The 27675-nt window shown below is 45.4% G+C and overlaps 2 protein-coding genes across 3 annotated transcripts in view; one reads left to right on the top strand and one right to left on the bottom strand.

Moving 5' to 3' along the window:
- The window catches only part of macrod2 (mono-ADP ribosylhydrolase 2), a 597810-nt gene that overhangs the window by 88553 nt on the left and 481582 nt on the right, over window positions 1–27675 (top strand). The window lies entirely within an intron of this gene.
- On the bottom strand, window positions 18848–24003 carry flrt3 (fibronectin leucine rich transmembrane 3). The gene is made up of 2 exons (XM_061228158.1): window positions 23493–24003; window positions 18848–22061 (listed from the first exon to the last, which is right to left on the bottom strand). The coding sequence occupies exon 2, from the start codon at window positions 22027–22029 to the stop codon at window positions 20080–20082; it is 1950 nt and encodes a 649-aa protein (XP_061084142.1). The 5' UTR covers window positions 22030–22061; window positions 23493–24003; the 3' UTR covers window positions 18848–20079.

The raw sequence follows: 27675 nt of genomic DNA on the forward strand, positions 1-27675 counted from the left end.
GAATAAAACTACAGTTTGTGTCTGTGTTTTAAGCCAAGGACAAAGGTTGATATAATCCAGACTCGATGTCATAGCAGTTTGGGCCTTGGCTGTGTGTTGTCATCCTGGCAGCTTCTGAAGTGCAGTTTGCAGTCTCATATGGGCTCTGAACGGCACTGGTTTAGCCACTGGAGCAGGCTCCCTCTGTCAGGTACGACAGATCTAAGGCCTCAGCTTTTGAGAATTCATGTTGGGTGGGAAGGCCCTGAGCGTTATGGAAGGTTTATCGCACTGTGTAAGATAACCTCCGGCAGTCACCAAGAATGCAAATTGGGGCCAAACTTGCAAAGTGTGGCCGTGAGAATAATGTTCTACCCCTGAAAAAAAACTAAAGCTAGTTCTGACCAGCTTGACATTTTTTAGCTGGTTGACCAGTTCAAACCAGCTCCCAGCTCAACATGGCTTAATGGCAGCTCCCAGCTTGACACAGTTTGACCAGCTGAAGCTACGCTTTGAAACAGCTGGCAGCTGGTTTACCAGCTACTAGCTCAGACAAGCTACCAGCACTGGGTGGTTGACTAGCTCATACCCAGCTATGTCATACAGCTAGCTCATATGCCAGCTGTATGACCATCTTGACCAGATCAATTGTCTATCTGCCATACTGTAGCTGGATTTTACAGCAGGGAAATAATGTTCCTCTCAGTGGCTGTGGGAAAGGCAAAGACTGTCTGCATGAAAAAAGAGGAGTGCTTTCTCTTTCGACATACTGCTTGCAAATTATAGCGCTGTTGTGTATTAATACACCTTAATGGCTTCATTACTGTAAAATACATCTGGCGTGAGTGTGTTCTCTCGCTCCCATCTGCAGATCAATATAAATGTGTTAATAAAAGCAATCATAACAGTTTTTCACGCCAGCTGTCTGTTTAGTCTAGCCGTTGTTCCCGGCGCTCTGTGATGTTTTTTGGGGCCGATCGATGTCTCCGCTGTCTGGGCCCCAGAGCGAGGCGCCGGGCGCTGGGTCAGCGGGGGCCGGGTCAGCGGGGGCCGGGGCGTGTGCGCTCTACGTCACGCGTGACGCCAAGGCCGTCACTGCCCCCGGGGGCCACAGGCTGGGGGGGAGGGGGAAACGGCCGAAAAGGTCACAGAGATGATGTCAAGGGCAAAAGAGACGGCCGGCTCATCAGTGTGCAGTTAGTATACGGGGGCCGTCTGTAGCCTGGGGGCTAAGGTACATGACTGGGACCCGGAAGCTTGATGGTTCAAGCCGTGGTGTAGTCACGATAAAATCGACACAACTGTTGGGCCCTTGAGCAAGGCGCTTAACCCTGCATTTCTCCAGGGGGGGATTGTCCCCTGCTTAGTCTAATCAACTGTAAGCCACATTGGATAAAAGCGTCAACTAAATGACCAATAGTGTAATGTAATGTCATGTAGTGCTATGTTAGGTATCTCTCTCTGAATTCCATTTTCAATTCAATGTGCTTTATTGACAAGAAATACTTATCAGTAATTATTGCAAAAGCAAACAGTATATAAATGTAAAATTTGTACAGTAATGAATACTATTATAATTACAATTCAACATACTGATTCAGATAAAATGAGTGGTATAATAATAGTGGTAATTATCTCTCTCTCTCTCTCAATTTGAGTTCAATTCAATGTGCTTTCTTGGCATGACAAAACATTAAGTTTTGTATTACCATAGCATACGTGTCACGAAATGTTCCTTTAACACAGAACAGTACTTATGTCACAGACTGGAAACAAATGAACAGTTACCAAACATGAACACAAGAACTTTCCTCTGATTGAGAAATAAGAATGGAAAAGAAGATAAAATACATAACAAAATCAATATGAATTATAACGATAATAATATTGATGCTGATAATGACAAATATAATCACATACTGATGGGAAATGATTTTATATTATCTTGTATATTAGTGTTATATTATCCATGTCTCTCTCTCCCTCCCTTTCTTTCTCTTTCTCTCCCTTTCTTTCTCTCTCTTTCTCTCCCTTTCTGTCTCTCCCTCGCTCCCTCTCTCCCTGCTGTAATTTGTCTGGTGGTTTAGATTGACGACAGCAGATTCCAGTGTCAGTATGAGTTCCGTTGACCCCTTCTGAAGACATGATTTGATTTGGTCAATAAATATGTGGAAATGATGCGAGTGTGCAAGTCCAGTTTATATGTAAATGTAATATTTAGACGCCATAAATACAGGGCCAGCGCACGACTGGAGGGGCACTCTCCGATGAGCGTGGTGTTCGGTTGCCCGTTATAGATTTTGGTCTCTGTGTCAGTCGCGTATCGATGCAGCCGAGACGCTCTGCCCTCTCGTGCCTTCTCGTGTATTTCAGCTCTGTCAGAGCGCTAGGATTCGCCGCACGCCGATCAGCCAAGACGTGTGCGTCAGCATTTCGCCTTCAAACTGTCAGGAGTTTCCAGAACGAGGGGGTGGGAAACTGGAAGCTGGAAGGTGATGAAAGTTTAACCTAACCTGCACATAAATAATGGATTCACACATACATTACTCCTGTGTGGCTATCGACCACCATCGATGGATTCAGCCTGCTTTTTGTCACCTCCCCCGCTGGCCTAACTCAGACGGAGAGCGGAACGGGCAGGCTGGTGTCGGCTGAGCTGAGTGTTCACGCCGTGCACTATTGGTTCTGCCAGCCCCGAAACCTGTGAGGGCTACACACCCTGCTGAAAAACAACAGCTCCAGCTAGGGTCTGAAACCACTGGTAGCTGGTTGACCAGTTCAGACCAGGTCCTGGCTCAAAATGTTTTAGCTGGTTGACCAGTTCAGACCAGCTCCTAGCTTGATATGGTTTAGCTGGTTGACCAGTTCAGACTAGCTCCCAGCTTCACATGGTTTGGCCACCTCAAGCTAGGTTTTGAAACCTCTGGTAACTGGTTGACCAGTTCAGACCAGCTCCTGGCTCGACATGGTTTGACCACCTCGAGCTGTGTTTTGAAACAGCTGGTAGACCATACCATACCCAGCTAGATCAGCATTTGGGCAACTTGCCAGCTACATTTTCAAGTCGGTCAAGCTGGGATAGCTGGATTTCACAGCAGGGTCTTCTGCTCATACCTCCCTGCTGGAGCTGGGGGGCTGAAATCTACTGTACACTCAGAGAACTCTGTGAATGTAGCTCCGGTAGGTAATCTGCCTCTGTGGGTGCAGGTGGAAAGACTGAATATCATAACCGCTGGCTGCTTGGATTTAATGCACAGAACAATCGGCTTGGCCTACTTGACTGTTCAATACAGGAGTCATTTTCTCACTCTAAAATGTAACAAATTTATGTTCCCTAACTTTCTGGAGTTCTTTAATAGTAGGTCACAGCTCTTTGTGTGTTGCTGGGCACTCCTTACTGTCTGGTGTTTTTTGATAGTAGGGCATGGCTCTTTGTGTGTTATGGGCACTCCTTTGGCCCGGTTAAGTGAATTGTCCTGAATCTGAGCCCATCTGGCTGGTGAACCTAGAAAAAAAAAAAATTTGCACACTTTTGTGGCCAAGAGACAAAAAAGGTTGCTGACCTGTAACAGATGCTGTTGTACCATGCATTCATGACTCTATCTCATCCGCAAGGCCTTTTGAGTTGGAAATTCAAATATCTCGATAGTTCATCATTTGGGGCCTTGGGGTCTCCTCCAAAGAGACCACAGCACTTTTTAGAGCGGGTGAAATGGATAACGCTAACCGCGCGGGGGCTCATTGTGTTCGTATTCATCGGCGTAATTCGATTGGTGATTTCTCTGAAAGCCCTGGGCCCCGAGCGCATGTAACCCCTGCCGGAGGCGGGGAATCCGGGTGTCAGAGATCAAGCCCTTACGTTCTGCCCGTCTTTTCAGGCCGGCGGGCTGTCTGTCTGCACACACATAGGGAGACAACATGATTAATGGCGGCGCTGGTGCTGCTATTGTGTGGCCCTTTGGCTCCGTACAATTGCCGGATCCGTCTCAAATTTGTACCCGCTTAATTAACTGCTGCCGGTAGGTCTGCTCTTCTGTTTGGGGGTCAGCGTGTTGCGCGGGAGCGTTGTCAGGCGGACATTCAGTGGAATAGATTAATAAAATTACACAGGGAATTTTTTTGTCTCACTTACCGCCCTCTTGCCCTTAACATAAAATTAGAGATTTTATTTTATTTAATTCTTAAGTTTTATGACCTCCCTGGAAAAAAAGGTTATACTTTACTCTAACTGTATCTCTTAGATGAAATGGCTTGAGTTTCATGAGAAGAATTGTCAGAATAAGGCTATAAACATAATGCTACATTATTTTATTTGTGAAGTAAGGAGTTGTTTGAGATTTGTGTGAAACCAATACATTATTTTTCCTGGAGAATGAGATGTACAGTGACCACCAGAGATCACCAGTGACCACCAGAGATTTTGCATTCTTTTCTAATTTAACACAAACTTTTTAAAATTACAATTACAAATTATCATAGCAATTTGAGTGAAAAGTAGGCTACATGAATTTAAGAATTTCTTATACTTTGTATGTCCCCCTGTTGCTTTAATGGCAATGTGCACTCAAGCTGGCATTGACGCCACAAATTTGTGCAAAACCTGATGATTCATGTTATCCCAGTATTATTTGGCAATGTTCCAAAGTGTGTCTTGTGATGTTACTGAATGCTTGGCTTTTGTCAGTCTTCAAGTGCCCCCAAACATGTTCAATGGGCTTGAGGTCAGGTGACTGGATTGTACAGCACTCTTCTTTGGTTCTTGCAAAGCTTTGAAGTAACTTTCACTTGTTTTTAATTTTTCAACACCTAAAGCTTTCAGTTTATTTTCATCATTACATGACCCCCCATTACATCATTACCCCCCCCCCCCCCACAGACCTTTTAGTACTTCAGCTGTGTGGAGATATCAGAATGCTCTCTTTTCTGTCACTTGGGCGGATAATCATAACTTGTTATATTATAACGCTGACCTTTCAGTACACTCCAAATAATCCTGCCACACTGCACAAAGCCACCACACACAGTGAGGAGGATGTTTAGAGAGGCAAACATTTATCTTAACTATCACAGCTGGAAAATTGAAGAAGTTGGTTGCATCCTAGGGTCGCTGATTCTCCAAAACTGCAATTATACACCACCTACATGCCAACTGGAAGGTTTGGCAACAGGAAACCTCTGCCATCATCAAAACGCAAACATAGGCGCCTGGAGTTTGCTACGTGTCCTTGGCTGACTTTGATTAGAACCAGGTTCTCTGGTCAAATGAGACAGAAATAAAACTATTTGGCCCCAGTCAGCAGAGGTGGGTTTGGCGTCGTGCTGAAAAGAACATAACCCCACTGCGACGTGTTGTGGTGGATGTTTGATGTTGAGGGCCTGTTTTTCTTCCAAAGGCCCCGGGAACCTTGTTAGGATAAGTGGCATCATGGACTCCATCAAATTCCAGGAGATTTTGGATCAAAATCTGGCTGCCTCTGCCAAAAGGCTAAAACTGGGTTCCAGCAGGACAATGATCCAAAGCATACCTCCAAATGCACATAAAAATGGTTCGCTGACCATGAAATCAAGCTTTCGCAATGGGCATCCCTGTGCCCAACCCTCTGGGCTGACCTCAAGAAGAGTCCACAAGCGAGGACCAAAGAATGGGCTCAAAACCCTTACTATGTGTTGCACCCCTGTTGTAAAAAAACTACTCAAGCTAGGTTTTGAAACAGCGGGTTTCTCATAAGCTGTGTTATGAGAAACCAGCTGAACAGCTGACCAGCTATCAGTGCAGACAGGCTACCAGCACTAGCTGGTTGACCGGCTCATACCCAGCTAGACTAGCTTCACGACCAGATTGACCAGCTCAATTTCCAAGCTGGTTGAGCTGGCATAGCTGGATTTTCCAGCAGAGTCCACAGCATATTTGTTGCAGTGGTGAAACACACACACACGCACACACACTGCTTATGATTCATGACTGGGGTTTAGGGGACTCATTTTGAGAATAACAAGGGAAACGGGCATCAGAAATCTAATTACAGCGATCGACCGGCCAATTGAGCAGGAGTCATTGTGGATGTGAGTTGCGGTCAATTTTATTTTTTCCGTTCATAGCTGCGTTTGTGTTGTGCACCAGTCTGGCCTTGGCATGGTTGGCCAGCCTCGGTGGTGTAGCCTTCCAGATAAAAATTCAATTGAGCCGGCCCCGCCGCTTCCCACACAACACCTATGGCTGCGTGGAGCTCTTTAGCATTTACCAGCCGTGTTTGATGACCAGCGCGATTACCGGAGCAAAGAAAGCGGAGCGTTTAGGAGGCAGGCAGACTCTCGCTCTACCCTGGAGAGGGAGGCCTGCAAATTAATTCTGAGTGCTGTGCTGTAGTGAACACTCTTCAGGTAGGTAATTAGTAAGATTTGGGATGCACTGACAGATCCTCGCATTCCTCGCCGAGGCACAGTCCCATTTTAACAATAACAGTGTTGTACTGTAATAATTCCATATATCACATTTTTCCAGAAGAGCTGTTCTGTACTGTTCTGTGCATTTTTAAGGCGTTCAGCAATTGAAACTGCACTGCATGCTAATTAGGCCGACTACCTTACAGTTCCCTACATTTAGCATTGTGACAAAGGGTGGTAACGGCACTGAACAGAAGGGCCCTAGGCAAAATAAAAAGTGTGTGAAAAGCATCATCTTGCTGAGTTCCCAGTTTTTAGGTTTTATCTGTCCGTTCGCAGATAAACTTGGCTCTTAAGAGAGACCCATATCTGCAGACTCAATCCGGGAATTCAGTGACAGGACTGCTAGTCGTATTTTTTATTTTTAAAATAATATATTTTTAGGGCTTCTTCGGCTTTATTGGCCGGGACAGTGTGAGACGGGACGGATGGAGGGAGATATGCGACAGATGACCCGTGAGAATGAGGCTCTACGTGGGCTACGCCAGGAGACGCTCCCTGCAGTGCTTATTTCTATGGTAGAAAGCATGAAAACTTTCCACAAATTTTTGTAGCATAGGTGGCACCTCAGAGCGCAGTGTTTTGGAATATTAATGGCATACTCCCAACCCCAGTGTGGTCACACCGTCCTGTTCGTCCTGGTCCTACATGCAGATACAGAACCACTCCAGCGTTGGACTGTAAAACCCGTGGCTCGATAGCTCCTCCAGAGGTGGACTCCCGCCAGAATTCTGCAGTGTTTTTCCCCCTCGGAAAGAAGGTAACGGAAGTAACACGAGTGCCTTTTAAAGGCAGCCATTTTGACAGGCGGCCATTGGGCTCTGAAGAACCTGTCATCTCGGGCCCAGCAGCCAGAGGCAGGTCTTACACAGCCGAGAGACCCACATTGCACTGGCTTATGTCTCTCGACTGTGGTGGATCATTGGATTGAAATTGCCTGGGCGAATTCTTTTCTTCAGCTGTGATATTATTTTTCATTTCTTCACCCCCCTCCATCCTCTATAACACCCCTCCTCAGACACATTGAAGTTCTCTCAAGGTCAACAAGACCTGAAGAGAGACGCATCGAAATCTCGTAACACTCATGTCCCGCTCCCCAGCCGGATGCAGGTGCGCCCTATCAAATCCGCTGGAGTACAAATTAAACATTTTTTCAAAAACATGCACGTTTGAAAGAAGCCCTTGAATCAGCTGAGTTACCTGATAGATTGCCGATGAACTGTGGCAAGGTGCAGTTACTGTAATAAAATCTGCTGACACCACCGAAAGCCCTGTGTCTTCTCGTAATCCAGGTTTGCCAACTGATCCTCCACCCCCGGGGGGCATGTTCACAGGTTCTGTCATAAACACAGGTGACTGGAGTACCTGTCTGTGGGAAAGGTGTTGTGTATCTGGCCTTAAGGGTAGGAAATCGTAAACTCACAAGTGCGTGTCATTTCTAAACAAGCTGAAACTCGCTGAAGGACGTTTCTCAGAAGGCTTGAGTTTTGGACTTTTTTCCGCTCTTTGGCCTCGCTCCCCTTAAGAACAACATATCCATTCTCATGTCGTGGGAATCAATAGCCCGGGAAAAACACCGGGAAAAACAATCATAATAATACAAATAAAAAGCAAAAAGAACAACCGCAAGTCGCAGGGAAACCCGACGAGAGTATTAGGTGGAGGACGGAAAAAATGAAAGCGCGCGGCGATACGGTTTCTTCGTTGGAACAAGGCCCTTGTAAAATGAAACAGGAAACTGGAAACCTTGAAGGCCTTATAAAAAGCAGCTCTCCGAGCTGGCGGGCTTGAGGTCAGAGGGATAGGCAGCTCAGCTGTCCGGACCGCAGAGACGGCCGGGCTGCCAAGAAAAATCGGCAGGCTGACATTCTTTGGGGTTTGGGTTTGAGGAGCAGCCCGGAGGCTGTTTGAGAGGCGCGTTTCTTTCCAAACACAGGTCTGGAACAGCGTTTCCAAATCGGCTCCTCTCGTAGGGCAGACAGAGGTAAGAAACAGAGGCTTTGTCAGCGTGTCCAAGTTCCTCTCTCCAGTTCTTCGGTTCCCTTCAGTGCTAATGCTTATAGCCTCTAGTGTAGGCCCATCCACACCAAGAACTACAGCTATAATAGTGAAGTAACTGTACCCATAACGATGTTAGCATGCACACTGCTGAATGACAGTGCTCTGTAAATAGCCCCTTGGCTATGTCTTTTACCGTTTTGGACGTAAATTGGGTTGGATTTTGATTGGCTGTCAGTGTTTTATCGTTCGTGCAGCTGGGAAACAATCGCTCTGAAAGAGATTCCAAGGATATCATTCTTCACTGTCGTTGTAGTTGTGGTGTGGACTCCTCCATCAACCTGAGGCAGAACTATTTTTTTAACAACATATTTATAATTATAGTTGTATCGTTATAGTTGTTGTTCTTGGTGCGGACGGGCCTGAACTGTGGAAGTGCTGCTACGCTGTTCAGTCCAGTGCTCAGGAGAGATGGATAATGAAGGCTAAATGGTGAGATAGAGGAGGCAGAAGAGGAAGCCTTTATTTATGTATGCTCTCGAGAGTTGGGGACCTTATACTAATCAATTTACAGTTATTGCATTGGACCCTGCTAATAAATTAAGTCATTATTGCTGGGTCTTGCTTCCTCGAAAAAGGTCTTAAAGGTCAATTAAGTTCCCAAGAGAACAATATGCTTATTCCTAGTTTCGGATCACAAGATGTATCACCTTTTATCAAAATCCCTATAATGGCTGACATACATTAATGTCTCAGTGTGGGAGCGAGTCAATTATACAGATATTTGTGGAATGTGCCTGGGGAAAGGCCTAAAAAAATCTGCTGACTCATTACATATGTGTATAAATGGAGGGATGTTTTAAAATGGCAGAAAACACATTTCCGTACTATGCCGTGAGTTCACTGCAGACATTGAGGATCGAGAATCTGTGGCTTGTGGATTCAGGAGAATCTGGGGGTCTAAGGGAGGAGGGGCTCTGCAGTTTAGGGGTTCAGGAGAATCTGGTTCTCTGCAGTTTGGGGGTTCAGGTGAATTTGAATTTGGAGGTTTAAGGATGGAGGGGCTGTGCAGTTGAGAGGTTCAGGAGAATCTGTGGTCTAAGTGGGGAGGACTCTGAAGTTTGGGGGTTCAGGAGACCCTTGTGTGGAGGTCTCTGCAGTTTGGGGGTTCAGGTGAATTTGAATTTGGAGGTTTAAGGATGGAGGGGCTGTGCAGTTGAGAGGTTCAGGAGAATCTGTGGTCTAAGTGGGGAGGACTCTGAAGTTTGGGGGTTCAGGAGACCCTTGTGTGGAGGTCTCTGCAGTTTGGGGGTTCAGGTGAATTTGAATTTGGAGGTTTAAGGATGGAGGGGCTGTGCAGTTGAGAGGTTCAGGAGAATCTGTGGTCTAAGTGGGGAGGACTCTGAAGTTTGGGGGTTCAGGAGACCCTTGTGTGGAGGTCTCTGCAGTTTGGGGGTTCAGGTGAATTTGAATTTGGAGGTTTAAGGATGGAGGGGCTGTGCAGTTGAGAGGTTCAGGAGAATCTGTGGTCTAAGTGGGGAGGACTCTGAGGTTTGGGGGTTCAGGAGACCCTTGTGTGGAGGTCTCTGCAGTTTGAGGGTTGAGGTTACCGTGTTGGGGTGGCAGTAGGGGTGGCCCTGCTCCCCCTCAGCGCTGGGGGGGGCAGTGCTCCTCTGCTGGGCTCAGCTGGGTGTCCGTGCTGACGCAGCTCCAGCTGTTGTTTCCTCCCGCCCTGACGGGCAAATCCCCGGGGAGAGCCAGGGCTGGGTTATACAGAGAGAGTGTGTGTGTGTGTGTGTGTGTGTGTGTGAGCGTACGTGCATGTGTGTGTGTGTGTGTGTGTGTGTCAGGGGGGTATTGTAATTTAAAAGTGTCATCTCTGTAAGGAGGAAACAAGGACGATGTAGTGTGAGGAATTGTTATCCTAGCCTCTTTATGGAGACTGAAACAGGGGAGTTGGTTATGGGTCACTTCCCTAGTCACTGAATGTACTTCTAAAATTCAATTATTTTTGGACCTCATCATAAGTAGAGCATCATCATAAATTACACTGCTATGCTTTTTGTTCTCCCAGACATCCTGTGTAAAGGCCATAATAATTTTTATATTTTTTTATGATACCATTTGCTTTTTAAGCACTGTAAAGAATTACCAACAAAGCATTAAAAACCACTTAAGTATGTCCCGCTGAGGCATGACAGCGCTGTGTTACTGAGGATGTGTTTAAAGCGCTGCAAACGGGCGGTATCGTTTCACAAGCGCCAGCTCTCTGCCGAAACCACAGCTGACATATGAACGCTGTCGCATCGAGTGAAGCTTCCACGTCGTTCGCTGTTTTCAAATTGCGGTCGGCCGGAATTGCTGTTGTGTAGACGTGGTTTTCGGCTGGATTGTGTGGTATCGGATCAAAGCATCCGCTCCATCTTTGACCGTGGTTGGCCACGGAGTCAGGCGGGGACAGGTACTGGAGGTGAATGCATTACATTACATTACATTATTGGCATTTGGCAGACACTCTTACCCAGAGTGACATACAGTTGATTAGACTAAGCAGGAGACAATCCTCCCCTGGAGCAATGCAGGGTTAAGGGCCTTGCTCAAGGGCCCAATGGCTTATTGTGGTTACATCGGGATTAGAACCACCAACCTTGCGTGTCCCAGTCATTTACCTTAACCACTATGCTACAGGCCGCCTAAGAATGGTGTGGTATATTGGATGAAGGAAAAGTTCGCCCCCCCCCCCCCCCCCCCCTAAAAAAAAAAAGCCATTTGCAGTCAGTAATGCAAACACATGAAATTTTTATTTTGCACCCAAAATTGGCCTACATGCACACATTGGATTTATACACATTGTCGTTGACTCAACGTCGTTTAAGGTCGTTTCTATGCTTGCATTGCCTCCGGCTCCCATAATTCCTTGAAAAGTCTTTGTGTGTAATGGCTGTACGAGGTTGGAGAATTGCTTGATGGGAACTGCATTACAATGGAAAATTGGACAATAATTTTGGCTGAGCATGACAGAATTGCAAAAACATTTGGTTTAAAGCTTATAAAAACAAAACCCTATGTGTGGTGAACATTACTACCACAATAAACAGAAGTAGCAGCTTTGCATTTAACAAAATGGGGTGAAATTTTCCTTTATTGGTCCTGAAGACTGAAGGCTTGATTCCCAAGTGAGTGGCTTTGCTGTTTTGTCATTAAGTGAAGAACTTATGCCTAACTCGCTTAAGCGCATATCCATCTGTTTAAATTGACGGCTTCCATCTTACTGCACATGTTATTTAAGTAAACACTAACGCACACTGTGGGTACCCAGGCCGGAGTTTGGAAACCTGTGGTCTAGCACTGTGTCAACAATGTCTTCACATATGAGATATCAGTGCAAAAAAACTGCGTTAAAGCTTGTGAAACCTTCCAGGATACACTGAAAGCCTTGCTAAGCGCATGTCCATCTGTTTAAATTGACGGCTTCCATCGTACCGTACATGTTATTTAAGCAGGCCGCCCATGTGCGGAGCAGATATACACACTGTAATGTAATGTAATTAGCAGGCCCTTCTGGATCGTGTCACGGTGGGTCCGTACCCCAGAAGCTCGGATCCGCGCGGAAGCTCCCTCCGAGGCCCGGCTCTCCGACCTCGCTTGCTCTCGACGTTCGGAAGACCGAAAAACGAGACGACTCCCTTTGATCTGCAAGATGTTCTGGAAGCGATACAGAGGGAATGTGCAAAGAGAGAAAAAAAGAGTAAACTGTCTCATTAGGGGATTTTTTATTTTTTTTTAAAGCTTTTATTTCGGAGAGTAGGAGTGTAGCCCCGTCGGGTGGGGGAAAGGGTCTCCGAGTAAACATTTGTGAGGGAAAGCGGGTGGTTACTGTGCTGAAGGATCATGGGAATGGACCCGACAGGAGCTGGGAGGAATGTGCAGATGTTTCTGGGAAGCCAATGCTCGGTGGAAATGGGTTTTTTAGCCTTGCGCTTTGTGTTTCTGTTATAACAAACGCACTTCAGTTTCCTTCGCGCATTAATAATACCAGTATAAGTATATATACAGATACTTGGCTCGTCATCTTCCTTTTATCTTGTGCAGAAGCTTTCAGGCTCCAGGGGGTGTGCAGCCAAACTCACAATCAATTAAGGCCGTTTGAATGCTGGTGTTTAAGCTTTTCCATAATTGTTTCCCTTAAAATGATTTTAACGTAATCCACGTCTGGCTTACCGCCATTCTCTTTGCCTTTACGTTTTCCGCCAATAGTTTTGTGTCAGTCATCCGGTGTCCAAGGATTCGGCAGTTAGGAGCCCTGTTATTTTTACTGGCAGTCTATAATTTAATAGAATAAAAATGTACCCTTTTTCAGTATAGCAGGCAGCGTCTGAAAACGCCAGTTGATCTGTTTATTAAATGTCCTGGGATGTGATTATGGGATGTTCCGTCTTCGTGGCTTGCTTGGTTATTTCTGACATAATGTAGCCTTAAGAGGTAAAAAAAGAAACCTTCAACCTGCATTATGAGTGTCTAATTAAGAACAGCTAAGAGCTTGTTACTATTCAGATGTTGCAATTACGAGTGGAACGAAAACCTACATACATTGTGGGTCCCCAGGCCAGGGTTTGAAAAGCTGTGGTCTACAGTATGTCTAGCACTGTGTCAACCCTGGTCTTCAGCAACAAAACGCTTAAGTAAAAAGGGCTTTAAAGGTTGAGAATCGGTGAAAGGTGAGGCTGAAGGTCTTGCTGTATGTCACTGAACATCTGTGCTCCTGTACTCACTACCTCTCTTCAATACTCACTTCCATGCATTATATGCCGAATTATACATCGATTTCTGTTCATTGTCCAGACTCATTTTGCTTGATTGTGCATGCAGCTTCGATGATAATTAGATTTCTGTTCAAAGCAGGAAATATCGTGGGTTAGTTTGACAATAGAAATGTTTAGCAATAATTGTGGTCATTTAGTGCAATATCTGCCTTTAATACTTCAAATTGGTTAATATTTAATATTATATTTAAATTCATTTATATTTTGGGTTAGAGTCAGTATAACATTAAATATATGTTATAAAATAGCACTCTTATAGATGCTAATGTTTTTGTTGTCCAATGTTTGACACATCATTGCAAGGACCCACAATGGTATGACATTTTTAGAGGCTTTTATACAACTTTTAGAAAATAAATACATTATTGCTTGTGAGGGAAGTCCTACTTCTTAGTGGATAGTCATCATGCGGATTGGCTGGACTGTTTACACTGTAGTTTTAACAGGTGACCGAATAGCCAGATATCATAAACATTGACTTGGAGATGTCATGGGCAAGTGTATGCATTCTGATGAACATCTAGCAAGATGATCCAGCACAGCTGTTAACTACAGTACTTGGTCAACAGTACTGACTCCCATTGTGGTCTTTGTCTCTTTGTTTCTTGACCTTTTCATCTCTGTAGCATCTGATTAGTCTTGATGATAAGTGGGCCTCCCTCTTCTGACCGAGATAATGGAGATTATTTCTCCAGTGAGCTTGGGGAGGGATAGCATTCAACTGTCCCTCTCAACTTGGAGGTCACCTCTGTCCTTAACCCTGGACCAGTGAATCATTCTGCTGTATCGCTTCCAGAGGTTTTCAGCCATGATATACGTATTTTTTTGTTTTAGGGAAGGGTGGCCCCATTGCTCCAAGTATCCAACAATAAAAAACATTTAATTTTCAGTTTGTTTCAAGTCTGTCCAATTAGGATGTTTCATGTACTTGAAAGCTGGACTTGTGACTTCCTGTAATGTGACTATGTTTGATCTTAGTTACTCAGAGTGCATTGACATTTTAGTAAATATTGTACAAAAACTGCATCATTCCTTTTAAAGCCATGTTCATTCTGTCCTGTGCTGATTAATATTTAATGGTCCCTGCTGGGAAAAAAAACAATAGAACAGCATAAAGCTTGGTTTTGAAACAGCTGCTAGCTGGTTGACCAGATTGGGCAAGCATGTTTTGCTAGTCTGAACTGGTAAAAACTGAACTCAACATGGTTTGACCAGCTGAAGATGTGTTTTGAAACAGATGGTAGCTGGTAATTTCAAGCTGGTCATTGTTGGTTGGTTTTGTGCCTTTTTAAGTGGCAAATGCATGTGGCACCTTTCGAATCTGGGTAATTGACTTAAATCGGAAAGCTCATTAATATCAAAGGCTTGCGTTAAGAGCAGACTGCAGTGATCTCATCCGTCGACACGGTTTGATAATGTGAGTGGAGCCTGGTTTCTCGATCTCAAAAGGAACCGGTCGATCAGAGGGCATTCAGCCTTTAATCTTCACTTCCCTAATCTATTGGAGCGGCGAAACGGTGTCTTAAAGATGATCTTCCTGGTGCAGGAGGGTGGGCTTGTACGTTTCATTTTTTAACACCGTAGGAGTTCATTCTCTTTATAAAATGAGACCTGGTGAATTCTCTTTGCTAAATGAGAACATTCATTATAAAAAAATATCTTCATGAAATGAGCCAATAGTTATTGCCATATTTAGCTTGTATAAGACTATAGATTGTATGTGTTTTAGATTAATATGATCAGTGTATTATTTTATCAGTGTAAATAGCCAACATGAGTAAACAATTAGTATTTAACCTGATCAAATATATTTAAAGGCATCTTCATATAATTTCCTCTCATATCCTTTCCCATGTTTGGATTTACAATGCATTGTGGGATATTGCGACTCTTTGCATAATAAATATTTAATTAAAAATCAAAAATATATTTTTTGCCAAAGTTGGTGGGACATGGATTGAGTAAATAGTAGGCACATGCATATGTTGGAAATTATTAAAAAACAATACAATTTGCAATTTGGGTAAAACCATTTGAGTGTAAACCAGTGCAAAAATTTTATCCTGAAATTGGAAGAAAAAATTAAATTGGCTGGAAGATACTTATATTGGTGCTTCCCAAGGCGAGTTTAAGTACAAGCCACACAGTTGTTCCCAGACTAAAGGTGACTTAAGGGTGACTTTCTTAAACCCATGATTAAGGGAATTGGTAAAAGGAAGCCATCCTGCAAGCTTCTTTGAAGACATTCTTTAATAAGAATGTCTTCTTAAATTGCTCCAAGCAAGCTTATCTTTGGGTACAAACCATTTGGGTCTTATTAAGGAGCTTTATCATTTTAATTCCTCTGAACCTTCTTTCTTGTTTGCTCCTTTAAAATCTGGCCATGCTCTGTACATGACCGTTTTTGTGTCATGAAAAATATGTCATAGCCAAATGGATGAAAGAAATGGTCACTTTGGCAGACGCTTTTAATCCAAAGTGATTTACAAGTGCGTAGGTTCTTCCAAAAGTTACACCAAACTCATAGGACATTTCAGGAGTATAGAAAGTGAATCACAATGATCTACATTTTTAGATGTTTAAATGTAGATTTATGCATGTTTAAGGTTTAAGTCAGCCCATCTACATGTGTGCCAGTAATTTCTAATGCTAATCCAATAGGAATCTAATGCTGCTCCAGTATGAAGCTAATGCTGCTATAGTCAGAAGCTAATGCTGCTGCAGCAGGAAGCTAATCCTGCTATAGTCAGAAGCTAATAGCTAATGCTGCTGCAGCAGGAAGCTAATGCAGTTCTAATAGGAAGCTAATGCTGCTGCAGCAGGAAGCTAATGCTGCTCTTGTCAGAAGCTAATGCTGCTGCAGCAGGAAGCTAATGCTGCTCTTGTCAGAAGCTAATGCTGCTCCAGTATGAAGCTAATGCTCAGCTAAAGCTGGCTCCAGCATGAAGCTAATGCTGCTATAGTCAGAAGCTAATGCTTCTCCAGTATGAAGCTAATGCTCAGCTAAAGCTGGCTCCACCCGTCTGTGAGACCCAGCCAGCCCCCGGGCTCGTTCTGCAGCGGTTAGTTATTACACAAGTCTCACTTGGTGCCGAGGAGGTGTGTGTCAGAGAGTGACATTTTAGCACAGTGCTTATTTCGTAGGCCGCCTCCGTGATTGAGACTGAAGCCCTGCTGTGTAAATGAAGGTTTCGGGAACAGGGCTAGAACTGTTCTCACTGGCGCCCGGTAGGCTTGAACATAGAAACTTACCTGACACCCTTCAGGCAATAATACACATCCCGCATGAGAAGTGAATTAACTGTAGAAGCTTTCACGTACGGGCCCTATTTCACGGTCTCTGTGTGTCTGTCCAGCTCTAGCAGCCCTGGTGTGTCCGACCGTCCAAGCTCTCAGCTGTAGGTGGTAACACACCTGCTGGTAAGAGGGTTGGTTTTCGACAGGGGTGTTTAATCTTAGGCGAAAAGGGCCGGTGTGGGTGCACGTTTTGTTTTAGCGGAGGCCGAGCACTACAACACAACAATTTAACTCAATAACTAAAAGCCATCAAGACCTTGATGTGTAGAATCAGGTCTTAGTGCTGGGCTACAATAAAAACAAGCAACTGGCCCTGGACAGTCCCGGTTTTAAGAGGAATAAAGGAGTGTGAGTTTCACATTAGCTCAGCAGTTTCACCATGTCGGAAACAGGCCTACTTGTGCGGGAGACGCAGAGACGCCAAGTGTGTTTACAGCGCCTCAAAAAAGCCTCTTTGGGCAAATAATGCTGTCAAGATAGGCTGAGTTCTGTGCTTTTCATCTCAGCTGGATATAAAACCCAAAGGATTGATTTATTATATTTCCTTTTCACCCCTTTTTATAACAAAATTTCATTCCTTTTTATAGTAGAGAAACCTGTTTATAGACTCGTATTTTCACCAGACTGATTTAGAGATGCCATACTTTCCCTCATTCTCTGCACTTATGTTTCACTGATGCACGTGTGATGTTCCTCAGCCCACGCCTCCCTCACTGCAAGCCAAACCCGTAATAAATCTAAACATAGGCCTTATCAATATGAAGCTGATAAACAGCCAGCATTATCCCAATACAAATCATTTCCAGTTCATAAAAAACATAAACACTATCAATGGAGCAGCCTGTGTCTCTGCAATAGTTCTAAAAATATAAATCTAAAGAATTCAGTTGTAATGCAATACAAGATGCACTCAGAAATGACGCTGCTATATATTCAAAGATAGTGCAGGTTATCAACTACAGCCAACTAGCACAGTTACGCAGAAGACGCGCTCAAATTTCTGTTATGCAAGATGCACTCAAAAATGACGTTGCTATATATACAAAGATAGTGCAGGTTATTAACTCCAGCCAACTATCACAGTTACGCAGTAGACGTGCTCACATTTCTGCAAAACACACACAAATACATAATAAGCCAGATAAAAGATAACAAATAAAATGGAGTAGAGGAAATGTGCATCGCCTATTTTCTCTCTAATGGAGCTTTTAGCGAGTAGGACGCTTTTGTCTTTTAAGCATGTTTCCTCTTTGCTGTGTTCTCTTATGTACACATCTGGGCATTATTTATTTGTGTTTTTTTCCTTTTAAGCACATTTAGGCCTAAGTGCATCACTGTGTTACACAGCGTACCTTAAAACTGGCTACGAATAAAGTCCATGTTACTTTCTGATATACAGAATAGAAACAACCAGTTCACAAAGAAAACAAAAGGTAGCCCATCACTGAAATGTTGTAGGCTATGTTACAAAATATGTAAAGAATTAATGAATAAATCCGTAAATAAATGATGTCCTCATTACAGCTCGTTTGACAATTGGCTAATTTAAACAAGGTTTATGTCTAAAACAATGAGAGTAACCTATTTCAAAATACAGTAATACATACATAATGTCTGCAAAAAAAACTCTAAGGATTTGAATAGTTTAAATTGGCAAAAGGAATTTTAGTTTTGAAAAGCCTTAAATCCATGTTTTTGTATTTTAGACAATCTACTGTACACGCTATACACTATACAAGTACAGAGACAGTCTCTCCCTCTCTCTCTCTCTGTCTCTCTCTCCCTCTCTCCCTCTCCTTCTCTCAATATCATATTGATATTGATCATCTCAATGATCACTTCTCCATGCACATTGTGCCACTTTTGAACATTAAACCTATGGGGTAGACAGAGGGAGGGAGAGAAAGCGAGAGAGCTGCCTTTGCACCGCCCAGCCCAAGTTGAGGCAAACGGGTTTACTTCAGACCATGACCAAGCCTGGCGAGGAAAGAAAAAAATGGGCAGGAGGAAAGCCGAGACGAATTTCCGCTGCCTTTGTCACCAAAATACAGCCTTAAGCAGTGTATGTCACTCTTCAAAAATGTATTTCCTCATAAAATAGGCAAGAAGAAGAAGAAGAATCACTTCTGTAGAAATGTATTGCAGCCAATTATAAATATACATGTGATTATGGATTGTATTTTGGAACAATTACCACATGAAATACAACAGGAGAGTAACAGAAAAACATCACCTTGCTCAGTGTACATCTTAGTACTCGGAGGTATGGTTGAAACTGGCAGTAGTATAAGATGAGAAACACAACATTGTTTTTGTCCACTTTTATTCTGCAATATGACCAATATTTTTATCATATTCAAGTGTGTATGAAAAAAAGTTAAGTCACTGATTTCTTTTAAAAAGCTAAATACAATAAGCATTTGATCAAGGCACATACATGACTGGCCAAAGGGCATACAATGCACTTTGGCTTTTTGTTGTAAAGAACAATTACCTTAAATTGTGGCAACAAAAAAGTGGCTTAAATTGAACAAAAATTAAAAAAATCATAATCATAATATTAACAAAAACAGCTGACACTTTGTATGAAAAAAAAAGCCAAAATGCAGTTTTCACTGTAACGTTTTTTTTTCGTCTTTTTTTCTGCCCAGGATATAGTATGTTAAAGGGCAACGTTAACAATGACATACGGCACACTATACTGAAGGATGTTCGATTGTAGTTTCACTTTCGACTTAAAACAATTCGATTGAATACCGTCTGTGTCAGCCTGTCCACTCCACTTAAAGAATCCTCGCATTCTAGGGGTTGTGTGCTTAAGTCACCCAGCGGCGTAACCCTATAGCGAGCTGGCGATCTAGTCTCCTGACTCCTTAAACCCGCCAGCTGACAGCCTTTTCTCTGCTGAGGAAACGCCATTTCACTTTGTGAAGCCATTCAACTCTTTTCTGTCCCCTGAATCACAAAAGCCTTGTGTTGTGTGTGTCTGTCGGAGAAACGACTGTACTTCTTTGTCCGCAACATCTGCTGTGACATGTTTCAGGACCTTATGCCATTTACTTTCCTGATTTTATTTTCTGACTCTATCAGTATGAATATACTCTATCAAGTGAAACATGACCTGTGCTTATACTATAGGATTTAATGTATTTATTTTAAGTCTGATTGTTCAACACAGTAATGAAAGCCCACTTTCACAGTTGACAAGTCATCATATTTCAGTAGAACACAAATGTTTAATTGGTCGGAAACTTTAAGCAAAGGAAAAATACAGTACAAATTACTACCAATTTCTAAAATATAGAATTGCAGTTAGTGACAACACATACTGAATGCTCAGTGACAGCCTGCAATTGAAAACCTTTTCTTAATAAAAAGTTCTTAAATATAAATTATATGGCAAATGTACAGAACATTGCTTTTTCAGTCTTTCAAATCCAGTGTTTTTTTCTTTTTTTTTCTTTTTTTTTGCAAAATACCACTCAGTTTTCAAGTCACATGTTTGTAATAAAAAGTTGTTAAAATATGTTGTTCACTATCATGAGTGGGAATGGTCCGAATCTGGTATTCCACTGTCCCTGTAGCTCCTGTTCTCGTTGTGCGGGCTCTTGTACAAGCTCAGCCCGTTCGGAGGGAAGATGGTGTGTAGGACAAACTCCTCCTTGGACAGAGTCCCGTGGTTTATGGGAATCATTTGGAAAGAGGTCTCTCGTATCTCCAGGATGGAGTTGTCCTTCTTGGTGCCCGCCTCGGCGTAGTCGTCTTTCCTCCGCCGGCCCTTGTTGTAGGTGCAGTCCCTGGAGAACAGGGACCCGTTGCGGTGCACGTACCAGCACACCAACGCCAGCATGATGATGGCCAGGAGGGCCACCGCCCCCCCGATAATGGCCGCCAAAGGCAGGCTGGAGTTTTTGTAGGGCTCCTGCTCCTGCTCCCGGTTCAGGGTGGTGGTGGGGTTGTACGGCTTCAGCGACCCCGTCTCCGTCTCGATGCAGACGGGCGTCTCGTCCGACAGGTAAATGTTGCTGGTTTCCATGGGAACCATGCATATTCGGTAGGAGGACTCCGGCTCCAGGGCGGTGAGCAAGTACTCCCGTCTCTCCCCCTGGACGATGGTCTCTGTGATGGACCCGAACGCGGGGCTGTGTCCCAGCTTTAGCCAGCTCAGGCGCATGGCGGTCATGGGCTGAGACACCTTCCAGGAGATGTGCACGGTCTCCGCGCTGCTCGACTTCACGCTGATGGTGATTATCTTCCTGCCGGGGGAGGGGGTCGTGCTACGGTAGTGTTTGCTCAGGTCGGGGCCCTTGACCGCCGGCCTTTTGGTCACAAACGAGGGCCACGGGCCCCTGGAGGGCGGCAGGGTGTTGGAGACGGTGCTGGTCTCGAAAGAGGTCGGCACCGGGGGCTCGGAGCAGTCGAAGAGGTCGCCGGCCAAGTCCTTGATGGCCATGCCCTTGACCTTGTCGGGGCCCTGGCACATCAGGCCCCGCACGTTGACCCTGGAGGGCAGCGAGCGCAGCCAGTCCCGCACCCACTTCATGCGGCAGCCGCAGTACCAGGGGTTGTTCCGCAGCAGCAGCTGCGTCAGGTTGTCCAGGTCGTCGAAGACTCCCTGGGGCAGGCTGCTCAGGTTGTTCCCCGACAGGTCCAGGCGGTAGAGCTGCCGCAGGAAGGCGAAGGCCCCCAGAGGGACCCGGTTGATGTGGTTGTCCTGGAGGTGCAGCTTCTCCAGGCTGGCGCCGGGCAGGTTGGCGGGCGGGGAGGTGAGGGAGTTGCGCACCAGCGACAGCTCCGTCAGGTTGAGCAGGTTGGCGAAGGCCGTCTCGCTGAGGCCCTTGTTGTTGAGCAGGTTCCCGTCCAGAATGAGCCGCTTGAGGTTGACGAGGTCCTCCAGGGACTGCTCGGAGATGGACGAGATGCGGTTGTCCTCGAAGCGCAGCTCCTCGATGGTCGAGGGCAGCCCCAGGGGGATGGTGCTCAGGTGGTTCCGGGACAGGAAGAGCAGCCGGAGGTGGTTGCTGTCCCGGAAGGCCCCTTCCTCGATGCTGACGGCCGAGACGGAGTTGTCGTCGAGGTGCAGCTCCTCGATGCGCGGTATCTGGGCCAGCGAGGCGTGGGTGATAGTCCTGACGTTGTTCTCCTGCAGGTGCAGCTCTCTGACGCTGACGGGCAGGTTGGTGGGGAACTCGTCCAGGCTGTTGCAGTACAGGTAGATCTTCTCCACGCGCGTGAGCTTGCGCAGCTGAGCGGGGACGCCGGCGCTCTTTATGCGGTTGTTCTGCAGGTAGAGGACCGTGGCGTCCTCCGGGATGCCGATGGGGATGGAGGTCAGGTCCCGGTCGTTGCAGTAGATGAACGTGCCGTCGCAGCGGCACAGAGACGGGCAGGGTCGGACCGGCGGCCCGGTCAGGCAGAGAAAGAGTCCCAGCCGGGTCACCAGCTGCAGGAAGGTCCGGAACCGCCACGTCATCCTGCACGGCCACATCCTGCTATACAGAGTCTCGGGGACTTCCTAGACTGAGGGAAGGATAAAAAGTCAATACATTTATTTTTTAATGGAAAAATATCAATGGTTTATGTAATCTAATGGTTTAATATAAACCTCATTTAAATTTTAAATCTAAATCTAATCAAAATCTTATTGCGTGATTGATTGGCCTCAGGCAATTACATTTGTCCTAAATGTGTCAGACAGGCTGATGAATACACAAGGTACTGTGCAGCTGTGGTGACCGTCATAGGAGGGGAAATATAATGAAAAGTCAATAAGCAATTAAAGAGTATAATTCTTATTTTCAATGGGCATATGTTGTACCATTGCAACAAAAAACATTTTTGAAAACACACACACACACACACACACACACACAGGTAAGCATGCACAAACAGGCGTACACCGACACACAACCTCACGCACAATACGTTCCAGGAACATTTGAGAACTCTTCAAGATTAAAAAGTTTAAAGTGTAGCTTAAGTGGTTGTGGATTTCCATTGTGCCTCGTAAATAGATAAGAATACTTGGCTCTGTTGAATCGATACGCCGTGTCTGGGCCCAGGCTTGTGTAATGTTAGTCAGCTTTGCTCGCTTTCCGATTCGCTCGGTCCAAGGCTGTGTTTCAGTGCTGCTTTTACAGGCAGACTTTGGGGCGAACAGAGTCGGGCCTTTGTTGACTAACTCCCGTAAAATCAGTCTTGTCTTTCGCCCCCATTAAACACGGGGCTATCTCCCGGATTCACATGTCCTCTGTTTGATGTTTCAGATTAATCCCATTACGCGCGTATGTGTGGAAACTTCCTGTTTTATAGAGGGTCGGTGAGAAAGATAAAATTCCTGTAAAAAATAAAGATCTAAAAGAGTGGCTTTTAAAGGGATTCCTCGCATTTTTAAGCAAACGGTCGGTGGCAGTTGCAGTAATTTGTGTTTCAGCACAGTGTGTGTGTGTGTGTGGGTGTAGTGAAGATGGAAGAGCTGGCAGGCTCTAACCTGACCGGCAGTCATCTGGAATCTGCACACTACCTAACTATACGGGCAGGAACACCGTAAAAAACTTGAATCCCCAATCCCTGAGGCTTCCAAGAGTCATTTTTCACGTACAATACAACTCGCTTGAACATTAAAACATGCTAAACACGTTTAAAGCACGATGCACAAAGCAGCTGTATGAAACTGAAGTTAAATGATATTGATAGAAGAGTAAATCCTTTTTCTGTTGTTAATATCTCACAGTAAATGGAGCGACACGCCATCAGTCTCTCCTCTGTCTCTCACGCCGCTGTTTGCACAGGGATGAGTCGATTTGTTTTCTTTTTAATGAGCCTAATGCGGATGTATCATTCCGGTTATGAATCCCTGTCGTGACCTCTCTTCCAGCATGTGCTGCTGTAAATTGAATTTCGCTCTCTCGAGCTGGGGAAAAAGGTGAAAGCATTGATAACCGGTCATACCTGAGAGAAGTAGAAGAAGGCGAAGAACTGCTTAATCCCACGGTGCTGTGGAAATCCCTCAAAGGCAAATCTCAGAGTAAATTTCTGCTTCCTTTCCCACCTTTCCTTGTTGTTCTTCTGTGGGCCCTTTGGTTGTATCCTGTCAGGGGCAGTATTTGCTGGACTTATCCGTGTTTGTATTGCCACCCTCCTGGCTTGTCTGTGGTCCTCCTGTGCTCATACCTCTGTCTGTCTCACCATGGCAGAGAGGTGTGAGGATCAGCCGCGCCGCAGAAAAACAAACCTCCGGCTCCAAGCTGGAACGCCAGCGGCCGGCGGATATTAAAACTCCTCCTCCGCGCGCGGGATCCGCGGGTCGTCTGAGACGGAGGCCCGTTTGGTGTGCCTAGGAGGCCGCTCTCCGCTCGGGGAACAAGACGAGCGGCTCCTGCCTCGCTCCGGGGAGACGGTTCATGTTGCTGTGCACTCCGCTGCCTGTTATCTAAATGTGGCCCGGGATCGATCCAGCCCACTTCTGTACCCAACTCCACCCCTGCCGCCTCCCCCAAGCTCCCCCCCTCTCCTCCTCCTCCTCCTTCTCCTCCTCCCAGCCGAGCCGAGACGCCCTTCTCTGGTTAGTCCTCAAAGGAAGTGCATATCCAGCCCGTCGACTCTCGGTGACTCGCTCGCTCGCTCCGTGTTCTCAGTTGTACAAATCCCCGAGACTGGCGTCTCGTGCCCTTCTTTTCATCCCTGGAGGGGGGTGGGGGGTGTCGGGCGGGTGGGAACGAGAGGGAAAACAAATCCGTCCCGCCTTCCGCTCGGCCCAACCTTCAGCCGGTCTCCTGGAAGAACAGAAACGATAAATTCAGTCCCGTGGTAGCGCCCGACAATGTAAGGAGGAGAGAAGCACCTTCGTGTGGCGATTACAGCTGACGGGCGCGCTCAGAGGGCACAGCCTGTCGCTGCTGTAACAGCATTACTATGTAAATGGCGTGACTGCTAACATGAGATAAACAAGGTGGGCTGGTGTTCAGGGCCGGGGACCACACCGAGCGGTGATTATCTCTCACTCTCCGCTCCTGTCTGTCGTACACATCGCACGTGTCATTACGGCTTCTTACCCAGAACTGCCGCCCTGCGCATTTATACAACAGAAACATATGTACAGGAAAAGAAGGAACCTGGATGGATGATATGTTTACAGACCTATTTGTGCTTTGTGAATACATGCTATTATTGTTACTGGCAGGGCCTTCGGCCCCAAGTTAACATCGGCTGAAAGTCAGGCTTGATGGATGACAAGCACGTTGGCTTAGGTTATGGTTTGAATTAACATTGGGGTTAGTGTATGGGTTCGGGTTAGAGTTTGGGATAGGATTAGGGGTACGGTTAGCGTTATCATAAGGGTTAGGGTCAGGGTTAGAGTTAAGGTTATAGTTAGGGATAGGACTAGCCTATATGGCCTGAGTGCAGGGCCAAGGCTACGTACTCTGCATATCGGCTGTGTCAGGGACAGACAGTCTAAAGGTTTATGCTTCATTCACAAACAGCTGGGGTTTCAGGCACTCTGGCTGCAGGTGGACCTTTAGATCAGTACTGAGACAGAGACGCTGAGGACCACAGCACCGCTTACTGCCTGGCTGGCCTGAATGGGGGCTGTGGCCAGGAATCTTTACATGAACTCACAAGCCCTTGGACAACAAACAGCACGAACCGCAAACTGTTTCACTTATTAACCTCACATGTAGGGTCAAAAGGTTATTAACGAAAACGTTTTGTCTAAACAAAGACATGTTTTGGGTTCAGTGCTGGATTTATCGTGTCTACTGAAGGTCATTGTAAAATTGGGAAACTATTGGTTGTTTCAGACAGGGTTAAATCTCACTTTGATTTCTTCTTCTCCTTGTGATACATTTTAACCTTGTATATTTAAACTTATAATCAAGACAATAATAATATTTTTTTCCACTGAAAGCCTGAATATTGTGTTATGTCTGTGGAGAAGAATATGTATTTTTAAAACAGACAGACAAAGGGCGTCACCGCGTCTCATCGAGAGCAAGCGCTGTCGGTGGGACATGGTTTAGCTGGTCTGCTGTGAGTTCTTATTTTTTGGTCGTGCAGCCATGACTGTTTGCACTAGCCTTCCCCCTGCTCCCTCTTCTTCTATGGTGACGGTAAAAAGAATTTCTTTGCATATGAAAAGCTACAGTGATCCAGGCCCTGACACAATGGAGGTGGGGGGGGGGGGGGTCCCCTGCACTCTGCTAAGCCTCATTCAGTGTTGGCTTGGGGTACAAATCAGATTCCCTACCCCCACCAACCAAAAAAAGCTAAAGAACCTTCATCCTAAAGGAGCAGATCCTCACTGGTCTACTATCAGAGCTGAGCGCCCTCCAGCCAATGGGCTCTCAGAGCTTAGTGCCCTCCAGCCAATGGGCTCTCAGAGCTGAGTTCCCTCCAGCCAATAGGCTCTCAGTGCTGAGTCCACTCCATTTAAGAGCCAGGTCATGAAACATAAGGGCCCTACATGACCCATGAACAGACTTAAGTTCTTATGAACACTAGAAACATCACCCTCTTCTCCAGTCAGCATTCCCCTCTAGAGTTAATCCTGTTCTCCTCTTATTCAAGTATTATTATTATTATTATTGATAACAAAAACAACTCATGATCTTGTAGATCCGCAGGATTTCTTTGGAAAAAGGGCTGCTTAAACACATGATGTAAGTGAACATGGAATTTAAGAAGTTTTAGTTTAGAGAGCAAGGGAATTTACAAAGCAAGAAACAAAATGAACCGACTTAAATGTTTATTCTGCATTTTAGGCTCATGCTAGTGCAACGATGTTGTATCTACCCTCAGTACCACGAGACTTCTCATTCTCATTCCGAACAATTCATTGCAGCGGAGGATTTTCAAAAATTAAACGGTCAAGGATGAGTGCTTCCGTAGTCAATGCCATGAAATGAGTTCAGGGAGACCAACAATAGCAACAGCGACAAAAAAATCTTTGTAATAAGTGTGACGGGAATCTAGTGCTGACAATAATTTCTTCGCAAAGATGATTCGTTTGGAGTAATTTATTTTCCGGCTCAACGGCGTATCAGTTCATATTTGATTGATTATGGATTTATGCGCTCGGGAGTCAGGCGAAGACGTCGCACGAACCTTTTAACTGCGAGAGAGACGGAGCCTCACAGCTGGTACCGGCCACGGGAACTCTGGGTAATAAGACTTTGCTAATTAGTCTGTCATGACGCTTCACTTCACTTCGCCATGGCAACAAGGCACACTACAAAAAAACTGCTCAAGCATTTTCCAGTGCCCAGAATGCAGTTGGCTTCGTGCGTTGGTCAGGTAGGAGTTTTGTTTGCCACAGGGGCCCAGGCAAGGTGAGAAGATGAAGAGAAAATGGCGTGTCCGCCTCTTCCTTCCAGTGTCTCTCCTTACAAGTTTGGGCTCATTCAGAAATGAATTCAGATTTGCCCAAGCAGGGGGTATCAGGCCCACACAAAGAGGCTGTTGACATGACAGAGCCTGGCCTGTAGTCTTAAGGGGAGGCAGTCCTGCTCAATGACAACCACCTGGCCATAGACGTTCTTCAAAAACTACATTTTCTCTTTGAGTTGTGGAGAGCGATGTCCTTGAATCATTAAATCATTCATGTTTACACTCAAATCCTCATGTTCCTTGCCCATTTTGTGGAATAAAATAACTGAATCTATTATGAAATACCTCTATAATATTAAAAAATCTTGCTCAGGTTAAGCTTGTTTCCATGCACTGGGGTGGTACGCTCTAGGTGCGTAAACTTGTACCCTTAACCAGCAATCCTTGAAGAACAACAATGTACCTCCACTGCTACATTATTCCTGAGCATGTATGGAATTCCTCTGTGATATTTTAAACGTTCCTCGTGTTGAGCTCGTTTCCGTGTGACTCGCTGTAGGGCTTTCCTCAGAAACACGGCGAGTGGGTTTTTTAGAAAAGCGCTTTGGCCTGGGGGAGTCGATGGGCCCCGTGATCCGGACCCCGGCCAGGCGTAACAGGGCATTGTGGTAGGGACCCCGGGGGCGTGGGGTCACGGGGAGGTGCTAAGGAGGTGCAGACCATCTCTGTCAGGTCTGCCTGCTTGCTTTTTTCCACGATCATCAGATTTCAGCAAAGTGCCCCTGCCACATTGTTCCACAGCGAACAC

Source organism: Conger conger, chromosome 18 (assembly GCF_963514075.1).
Source record: "Conger conger chromosome 18, fConCon1.1, whole genome shotgun sequence".
NCBI classification, from domain to species: domain Eukaryota; kingdom Metazoa; phylum Chordata; class Actinopteri; order Anguilliformes; family Congridae; genus Conger; species Conger conger.